General features: G+C 49.7%; 1 protein-coding gene across 4 annotated transcripts in view; it reads left to right on the top strand.

Moving 5' to 3' along the window:
- The first annotated feature begins 473 nt into the window (after positions 1 to 473).
- Spats2l (spermatogenesis associated serine rich 2 like) overlaps positions 474 to 10,144 on the top strand; it is a 151,219-nt gene continuing 141,548 nt past the window's right edge. For 2 of the 4 annotated variants that reach the window (XM_050159296.1, XM_050159295.1), the window contains exon 1: positions 474 to 580. In XM_050159296.1, coding sequence (XP_050015253.1) covers positions 488 to 580 — 93 coding nt within the window. In that variant the 5' untranslated portion in view covers positions 474 to 487. Of the gene's footprint in view, positions 581 to 1,070; positions 1,172 to 1,206; positions 1,389 to 10,144 lie in introns of those variants that run through there. The other 2 variants (XM_050159300.1, XM_050159298.1) reach the window with 2 other exon arrangements.

Raw genomic sequence — 10,144 nt, 5'->3', positions numbered from 1 at the left:
AAACTCTTGCTTTGCTTACTAGCAGAAAACTTGGGCGAGTTAATTAACCTTTTTGTCTCCTTTCTTTATTTGCAAAAAGGCGGACAAAAAACCCCACACCTGCCCGATGAGATTATCTGAAGGATGAAATCAGATACTAAAGCACTCACTCGAGTTAATTTTTAGACTCAGCAATCCAGCCTTATGAGGCAGAGGAACACTCCCAGTCAGGTAACAAAACGCATTCCTTCCCTTTAACTCTTCCTTGTAACCAGGGTGGGCATTGTCAGCTGGGGTATGATGTATTGTTGATCGCTACCTGCTAGAAATGTAACTGACTAGACAGATCTTTGTTAAAAAAAAAAAAAAAAAAAAAAAAGGCTCCGAGATCCGTGAAGCCGCTGGAGAAAAGGCGGCTAGGAAGTTACCCTTCAAAAATAAACCTGAGAGCAGCCTGCATTTCCCTCGGCTGCCTCTGGAAGAGGTGTAGATCTAAAGTGCGTCCATCATGAATAATGATCGCCTTAACTCTCCCGACTACTGCGCTCCCAGGCAGAAACACCACCGGCCGATGATGCCACGGGCGTCTCAGGGCAGCTCGGTGGGTGACCATGCACGCTTAGAACCCCGCGTGAGACCCGCAGCGAAGGCGAGGGGCCAGAACCCTTGGGCTTAGTCGGGTTTCAGAGGTCGGGTTGAGCTCCAGCGCTGCTAAGGGGGCCTGATGTTCCCCGGCATTTCCGAATAAGCTATCTTTGTTTACATTTTGAGCTTGGCTCAGCCCCAGAAAGCATTACTACCTTCTACCGGGAGAAGCATCTCGCCTTTGCAGAGGGTGCTGGGGCAGCAAAGTTCATTTTCCTGGGTAGGGGAAAAAAAAAAAAACCGATTCTCTTGCTCCTCGGGCGGGTAGTGACCCGAGTGTCTGATCACAGTGGGCAGTTTTCATGGGAGGTGGAGGTTTGGAGGGAAAAGGGGTGGAGGTTGGTGCGGGGCAACCCAGCGAAGTGCGGAAGCTGTATAGGGGATTCTTCTAGAAAGTAGGGTGGGAAAGGAGCTAGGGAGGGCGGGTGGAGGGACGGGATCTGTGTCAGAACGTGCGTGTGAGCGGATACAAAACCCAGGGAGGCGTGATCGGCGGCGGCGTGTGTGCAAGCCGGAGCGAGGGGCGCTGGCGGGGTGTGTGCTCCTGGTGAGTGACACGGAGGGGCGGGCGGCCGCCAGGCGGGGGCGGCTGCGCGGGCGGGAGTGTCCCTGAGTGGGGGCTGGCGGCGCGGAGTTGAGGCAGTGAAGGAATCCAGCGAGAGGGCCCCGCCGAGCGGCCCTGCCGCGGCTCTCGCTCCGGGGCTCGCCCTTCGCGCTGCAGGGGCCACCAGCGCCGCGCCCCGGCCCGGGACAGAGCACCCGAGGTAAGCCGGGGTCCCCAGGACGCGGGATGCGGCGGGGCCTGCGCGGCCGGGGTGGAGGTGGTCGGTCGGCCGTGCACTCCGCAGCCCGGACTCCCGGAGGCCGCCTCCCGGGGCGCTGGGTGTGGCCCGTGCACGGCGGACCGGACGCGGAGGTCGCCGTCCTTGCTTTTCCCGGGCGGGCAGGCGTGCGGCAGGCAGCTGAATGTGGGCTCGGCCGGCGCTGCTCCGCGCGGGCGCCCCCCTGCGCTCCAGCTCCGCGCTGCCGAGCTGCCCGGCCGGAACGGGGCCCGCAGGTCCCGGCACCCCGCACCCCACGGTGCCGGCGGGATCGGGTCCTCAGCGTCCGCGTGCACGCGGCGAGGGCGCGCGGGGCAGGCGGCGGGAGCGGGCGCCGGGGCCGCGGGACGAAACGTTGTCCTCGCACCGCCGCTGGGCGGATAAACCCGGGAGCCCGCAGGCAGACCCGACCGAGGGTCGTTTCCGAGGTGCGGAAACAACTTGACTTTTGCGTGTCTGGAATATCAGCCTAGCTTCTTGCTCAAGGCTGGGATGTCTGCGTTTATTGCGGACACTGGGGCTAAGGACCCAGCCTTTACCTGGACCGGTATGCAACGGAAGCCTCCCATCCTTTTCTTTCCTCCCCATCCTGGCGAGTGGAGGCTTCCAGTGCGCAGTGGTGTTTATGAACTTGATGAGATTTCAGCTCCCAGCAGTCCTGGTTTTAAGCAGGTGCCAAGGTTGTGGAGACCCGACACTTTCAATTAAAGATCCTTTCTGTACAGCGTTTTGCTTTGAGTGCTCTGCAGTCTCTCTGTAGCTTGAGGCTGGTGAGGACCCTTGAACTTCCAGCACAGAGCCTTGCTTCCCTTTCATAAACCATGATGGTATTATTTCACTTGCTTATTTAAGACACTCAAGTATCAGCCGCCCTTGCCACCCCGCAGATTTTAAGGGGATGGGGAGGGAGAAAAAAAAAAAAGAAACACGGAAATCTTAGACTCTGCAGAGAAAGAGTAAGGTCCTGTGGTCTTTATGTCGTCATTCTGTTTTGCTTTAGAGGAACGTTTCGTTGCTACTCAGACTCTGTTTTCCAGAGAGTACGCAGATGTGCAATATGGCAGGGAAAAGAAAGGACAGGAAGTCAGAAATAGAAAAGACTATTCAAGTAGTAAAACCAATTATTTTGAAAGAACTCTTTTTTAAAAAAAAAGTTGCTTTCTGGATAAAATATTTTATGAGCCTTATGAAATTGTGTTACTTAAGCAGAAAGCAATGTGCTGTGTGTGTGGATGGGGGACGATCTTATCAAAGTAACTGGAGTGCTGTAAAAAAAATCTGTATCTGGTGTTTGCTGTTTCTTTTTTATTATTATTATTTTAACCAAGAAAAAAATCAACTTTAAGAATGACTTTCTATTTGGACAAGGCAAATACTACTTCAGTCTCTAATTAGAGTTTTGAAATAAACTCAAGCTGGGTTAAACCCTTTTTGTGTGGAGCAACGGAACACAAAACATGTCAGATTTTGTGTGGCTTTGCGCGCGCGCACACACACACGACTTGCTCCAAAAAGATAATTTGCATAAAAATACAATCACTTGAATGCAGAGATTATTTAAGAGATTAAGGGGGAAATGCTGAATATCTGAGAGTGTTAATTGGCAAATTTTGTTCTTTCATCTCTGAAATAGTAAATCATTTCTCAGGAATCGGTTTAGTTAATGAGCTGGTTTAGGCAGGCAAAACGAGCAGGGTTTCTTTGGTGTTCATTTTGTTGTGGGGAGCACCCCACAGAAGTCTTCAGTTGCTTACACATATCAAGGGGCCATTGTACAAAGACGAATCTCCTGACCCCAGAAGGTACCTCACCATGTCAACAGTGAACAGAGAAACAAATACTTAAGCCATATCATGGTGGTCTGTGAAGTAACACTGCCAAGTAGGTGGCCTCCACATGGAAATGTCCCTTAAGACTTAGAAATTCCTCGGCTTTAGTCCTTTAAAAGAAAAAGGAAATCAGGCTGAGTGGTGATGGCGCACTCCTTTAATCCCAGCACTCGGGAGGCAGAGGCAGGCTGATCTCTGAGTTCGAGGCCAGCCTGGTCTACAGAGCGAGTTCCAGGACAGCCAGGACTGTTCCAGAGAAACCCAGTCTTGAAACCAGAAGTCAGTTTCTTAGTCTGCAGAGGATAGCGCCCTTGTTAACAGTGGGCTTTTGTTCGTGGTTGTTGTTTCAGAAGGGCAAAGGCAGTCCTGAGGACTTTTACACAGCTACAATCGACATCTTAAGACATAAGTCAGGAGAAGAAGCTTTAGCTCCAGTTTTGATGACTGGAAACGTAGAGATTGCTTAGGGCGCGATTCAGGCTGCTCCCGCCCCTTCTTACTATATCGCGAGAGTCCATCTTACGTGTGGGAGAGGTACTGCTCGGTCATAGCTCCTCAGTCCTGCGTCCCTGGTGACGTCTGTGGTGCCGTCACCATCCTTGACGATGACAATTCAATCTGCGGTGTTTCTACGGTGTGTGCACAGGAGAGTGGCTCCCGTAGCACGGCACAGGGTGTAAGGGCATACACCATGCAGTCAGACGTCAGCGATTGCTTGTCGATCTCTGAATGGTTGAACGCGATTCGCCTCATCAGTTGCTCCTACCGCTGCTGTGTGTCCTTCAAGTGGAATCGCTCATTAAAATGGGGTTTTCATTATACAGTTAAAGAAACGGTAAACACTGTAGGAGAAAAGCAAACCTCGCTTCCCCCTTTCCTCTTTTGAAGTCGGCTGTTATGAAGGTGTTATTTCCTTGATACATCAAAATGGCTAATTTGCAGTTATAAAGACGGATAGATAAAGAGGCCATATGTGTCGATTTTTCTGCTGAGGTTTGTTTGTTCGTAGTCGTCAGGGTTAGGGCTCCCTCAGTACCGCAGCGGGGGAAACAATCTGTGAAGGTGTGTGTCTATAGAACCTAGCATTTCCATGATACTGGATTATTATTGGATAGCTTCTACGTTCATTTTCATTTTCTAATAAAGACTTCTACAGTAGCCTCTAGCCTTCTAGCATAACAGATCTTTTGCTGTATTTGGGACGGATCCTTTCCGGTTTCTCTGCTTGCTTAAAAGATGTTTTATGATGGTTGTCCTATCCTCAGGCTAGAGACCTGATGACCTTTCCTTACAGCTGCTACTGAACTTGTACCTTAGGGAATAAAAGTTCCTTCTGTGTTTTTTTTTTTTTTCTTTTAATACTTTGTGGTTTCTCCGGATCACCTGAGCTAAGATTGCTTCCATCTGTTTTTCTAACTAGGGAACGGCATCAGATAGTGTTAACTTTTTCTGGTGACAATTTCTCCCAGAGACTGCCCTAGATGGCCTTATCTTTCTTCCGTCTCCCTTGGAGTCAGGGATTTTTTCAGCCCTCCCCACCTTCACCTCTTTGCCGTTCCCCATCCCGTCTGCCACACCAGCATCTTGCAAACACGCATCTCCTGAGAGCGCCTCTCCAAGCATTTCCCACAGAAAGCCTGGCACCTGTGAGCTCAGGCTTCCTCCATCAGGAGCCACTGCCAATCTCAATGCAGCGTGGTCCCCAGATGAGGATGGTCTGGCTTAAGATTTTGCAGCCTTATGTGGTGAAAATGTGGGGTGCGTTCAGCAGAAACCATACTTTGAATTTTCGTCCTTGCCTAAGGGTAGGGATGGACAATGTGATATTCTCTTACGATGCTGAGTCGTGGCCATGAGCTACAGTTCACTATGACGTCAGGAGGAGAAACAACCGATGCTCTAACAGGTGTCTAACCTGCGACCAGTAGACCACGTGTGGTACTGTAGAGCCACGAATGGGGGCCAACACAGAATTGTAACTTCCTTAAAACATTATGAGATTTCTTGGTTTGCAATATTTTTTCTTGTAACTTGCTTGCAGGGTTCTGTAGCATGAACACTGTAGGTGGCCGCATTCTCTTGCAAAGTCAAAAGATCATCACCTCTTCTTATGTTGCTAGTGGTTTTAGATGTTGGTACCCAATATGTTGCGTAAATTAAACACTTGATTATAAAATAGTGCCCCTGTCAGATGCTCTTTGTCCACCAATGAGCTAATAGCAGTGTCCTGTGTGTGTTTAAGGTGTAATAGGGTGGGCTCTGATGTTCAGCAGGTTAGGGGATACAGTTTTAGCTCTCTGTGGGTTGACTGGGAACCAAAGTAAGCCAAGGAAGACCTAGAGTTCAGACACTTTCCAGTCTTCCTGCTCTTGGTTGGCATCAGGTCAACCTCCCATCATGGTTTTCATGTGTTTTATACTCTTGTCCAAATTTAACCAAACGGTTTGATTTCCTGCTTCTTCCAAACATGACCTCTTTCCTTTGCTTGGCTCCTTCTGCCATGCATTTTCATTTCATCCCCTTTCTCCGTGCCCTGCTCTTTCTAACGCATTGTCTGCTTTTCTCCGACCCAACCCAACCCATCTTCAAAGCCAAACCCTGGTCATGCTGCCTCTGTTGATCGCTACTTTTGCCCCTCTGTCTGCATCCTCCTTCAGTTTAGACCCTTGCTTAGATTTCTCCTACACTGTTGCTTCTTGCTTTCCCAGGGGCTTTGTGAGCTTCTTGAAGGCATCAATATACCTTCAGTGTTCAACAGCTGCAAACCGGTAGTCCTATCTAGTGTCTGATAAATGCACCCGCAGAAATACTAAGCTAGAAGGGTCCATTCTTCAAGGATGGGCTTTGAGAGCATCTCAGCCTTGCTCGCTGGTTTATGTTGAGGGTCTGACTCGCAGCCTGGCTTTTGGTCATGACCTCAATAAACGTGTGTTAACACAGAAATTGGTGTTGATGTTGGATGAAAGGGACAGATGTTGGACAGAGGCATCTGTCAGGGAGCCTTTCTCAGCGTTCTTGGGTGGCTCTAATCAGTCTCTCCCTTCATCAGCTGTGGGGATTCTGAGGCGGGGGCATTCTCCCGAGTTGAGATAACGACCAACCGAGTCTGGTGGTTGTGACTTGGAATTGAGGAGGCTGCAGTTATTTTAAGATGGAATGATGAGTCTCAGAGTGAGCAAGAATGAAAAGCATCAGGCTCGATGTCAGTATTTTATATGTAAAATAATCAGGCTGAAGTTATCACTTAGGTAAAGGGTCTGATAATTGACGTTAAGACTCCAGACTCTATGGCAAGGGATGTCCAGCCTTTTCATTTAAAAGCAACTCTGTAAACTGGGGGGAAAAATCATCTGGGGGTTCACAGAGAGTGAAAGCCGAGGCAGGGAAGAGCTTTCCCCATCTGCTAAAGCGGTGGTTCTCAGCCTCCTGATGCTGCAACCCTTTAAATCCGGTTCTCATGTTGTAGCGACCTCCACAATGCGTTTATTTTTGCTGCAGCTCCATAACTGTGACTTTGGTTTTGTGACGAATCATAATGTAAATATCTGTGTTTTCCTATGGTTTGAGGTGACCCTTGTGCAAAGGCCATTTGTGGAGAGGGTTGTGACCCACAGGTCAAAAATGTGTATAGTGTGGGAGGCCAGCTCCTTACCCTTGTTTTTGAGACTTATTTCATAGAAAGCATCGTTTCTCTGAAGAGGTTGCTCGCTCTAGCGGGAGATTGAGTCTACGGGAGCTCGGAAGGGGAACATTTACTTCTGCTGGCGGGGACTGATTATTAAAGTAATTTGTTACGATTTCAGTCACAGTGTTGGGAGCGTAATGGGGAGGGAAAGTGTTCACGTGGAATGGAAGCTTGGTTTCCAGGATTTTTTTTTTTTTAAAAAAAAAGTCTTTTCACACCAGAGTTCACACCAGAGTTTTCACACGCCATGTTCAATCATGGCGCCTACAGCGTATCTAGATGTGTCCTGTGATCGTTCATGTGTGAGGCCCAAGTGCTGAACTAACCGTGAGATAAAGCACAGGATAAACCCTCTGAGCTGTATGACCCAGTGTGGGCCTGGTTTTGTTCGCCCAACTCACATAGAATGCTCAGAAGGGCCCCCTGCAGGATGAATGTCACCAAAGCTTCCACATGCCCAGGAGTACTAAGTACAGAGAGTCCTTCATACTGTTGTCCCAAGCAACCAGTATGGGACACTATCCAGGTCTGCTGGAACTCTGGGAATGTGTGGACATTAATACGGAGCCCTCAACCAACTATACAGCTACCCTCATGGACCCTAGAGCCAGGAGCCCTGGGTACCAATCTCACACTTGAGATTGTAGGGGGAGTTCTATGTTATGGATTCCATTCTATGAGGTGGTAAAACATCCATCACTGGAAACATGTGCAAATAGACATTTTAAGGAAATGCCTTCCTTAGTTATACATGTCACGCCCCTTTATCCTCAGATATGCTGGAAGCATGTATGAACCCCATTTTACTGAGAAACAAAACGGAAGTCTAGAAAATTTGATAGTTACTTTATAACTTACGCATTAAAGCCAGGCCTTGTGAACGTAGGAACCAAATATGCCTTGTGATGGAGAAAGGTCACAAAGACATACATCCTGGTTGAAAACGTGAGGTCCCTTGCCATCCCTGAGGTTGGCTGTGTAGGGAGAAAGAACTCTCCATGGCCGGGCACTCACTCATCGTCAGAGGCACCCAGTACCCAGAGATCCAGAACCAGCTGAATAACTTATCACAGCTATGACGGACAAGTCCACTCGTTCCGGCCTTGCCATGGACGGGCAAGGTGGTGTTTGTATGCCCCTTCTAAGCTGCTGAAGCTTGGGGAAGGTCCAGGACTTGACTGGCTGAAAGGTCGCTCTGACCCCCATCTCCTGCTTCTTCTCACATCCCCCTGGGAGCGCGGCCGGAAGACTGCTGGCCACAGTGAACACCCTGTAACTATGGTTCCGTGTGGGACACTACTGCCCACAGTGTCTATGGGGGTGTCTACGGGTGTGTGAAGGATTTACAGTGTCTTAAACCCACAGCATCAGCGTGCCACAGAAGAAAACAAAACACCAGTGAATTCTTCCTGTCTTCCATCTGTTTTATGTATGATATATATCATATATATAAATCTGCTACGACCCCTGTCCTCCCCTCAAGCCTCATTTCCCCTGGGGTGCGACCCCTCTCCTCCCCTCAAGGCTCAGCACACTTGGGGTGCGGCCTCTGCTTACGTTTTGCATTTGGGCTGCAGTGGCTCATGTGTTTTGCTTCTGCCTGCCCTCTGTGTGCCAGCCTGTGTGTCCAGTCGGAGGTACCTTTTCTAATGTTATTTCAGGTGCTGTCCACTGCCCCTTCTAAGTGAGTCTACAGCGGGACCCAGCTCTAAACCGGCGTGGGCCTCTGTGCTCTTGGCCTTAATTAGCGAAACCACTTCAGCAAATGTAAGAAACCTCTCTTCCCTAACGCCTATGTTTTCACGACCACTAAGCCCTGGTGGAAGCCAGGTGGTCATCTTTTCAAACTGGCCAGAGTCTGCCCTCCCCCCTCTCCACGGTGACCTTCGTGGCTGCATTGGGTCAGGCCCTCAGTCTTTCTCTTGAGGTTTATTCGAGTCTCTCTGCCTTCTGTCTGGCTCAATTCCAATCTCTTCCTCACAACACGGCTTCTGTAAAAGGCCCATTGAATCGCAAGTCTTCACTTAAAATCCCCCAGCACAGCGGCTGTAGCCCAGGATCAAGTCTAAACTCCCTAGCAGGGCACCAAAGGGCCTTGGTGGGTCAGGCCTTCCTTTCAGGTGTGCATCCTTCCGCCTGTAATGATCCCAGGCCCTGCTGTCTGCTTCCATCCGCAGCGTCCTCGCTGAAGGAAATGCGGTGTTATTAGAAATGACTCACGGGAGGGATGGGGACAGGAGAAAGATGACAGAGCCATGGGTCTGGTACCATCACACCATGACTGCCTGTGGCCAGTGAGCACTTGAGATGTGGTTAGTTCCAAGTCTGATGGGCTTGGTATGTAGCAGAAGACTTTATGGGACAGTGGGGTGGTTTTAAGATAGCTCATTAACATCAGTGTGTGTGCCTGTGTTCACACAGGTGTGAAAGTGGGGTCTAGAAGTTGACCTTGGATAGCTTTCTCAAATATTCTCCCTGGTTTTTGAGGCAGGATCTCTCGTTGAACCTACAGCATGCTGGCCGGGCTGCCGTGGGTGGGTGACCCTTCAGTCTCTGTGTCCCCAACTCTGGGGTTACATTTCTGTGCGTGACTTTTCCACAGGGATGTGGGGGGTTGGTTTCAGTGTCTCACGCTTGTGCAGCAAGCACTTAACTGAATGAGCCATCTCCTGAACCCCTCATTAGCATAATTTTGGTTTGCATATCACCAGCTAAATAAAATAGATTATTAAAACTAGCTCCACATTGTTTTAGCCTAGCTGCTAGAAAATTTGAAATTGCCTGTGTGGGTTGCATTGTAATTTTACTGTAAGACAGCCTCACTACGGAACAGCTCTGTCTTCCTAGGAAGTGTGCCGGGTATAAGCGAAACCCGTGAGCCTTTGGGCTGATTTAGTCAGCTCTGTAGTACAGAGAAGCCACAGTTGCTTGGTTTCTCAGTCCAGAGGTATAAAGTGCTTTTGATGAGATTCAGAATCCGAGACGGATTCTGCGCACCAGGGCCAGAGTCTCACACACAGCGTGCACAGCATGGAAGCACAGCGCATCTCGCCCCTAGGCCTTCCCACTTGCTGCAAGAGGAGCAGCAGCCTTGTGGTGTCTGGTGGTGTGGGGGGCGGGGGGGCAGCTTGAAATAGACACTAAAGGAACTTGAAAGCACACTCCGAGAAGCCCCCCCCCCCCCC

This window comes from Alexandromys fortis, unplaced genomic scaffold, assembly GCF_014885135.2.
Source record: "Alexandromys fortis isolate MF-2015 unplaced genomic scaffold, M_Fortis_MF-2015_v1.1 scaffold_65, whole genome shotgun sequence".
In the NCBI taxonomy this organism is placed as follows: Eukaryota; Metazoa; Chordata; class Mammalia; order Rodentia; family Cricetidae; genus Alexandromys; species Alexandromys fortis.
This window is presented reverse-complemented; position numbering and strand designations above follow the sequence as displayed.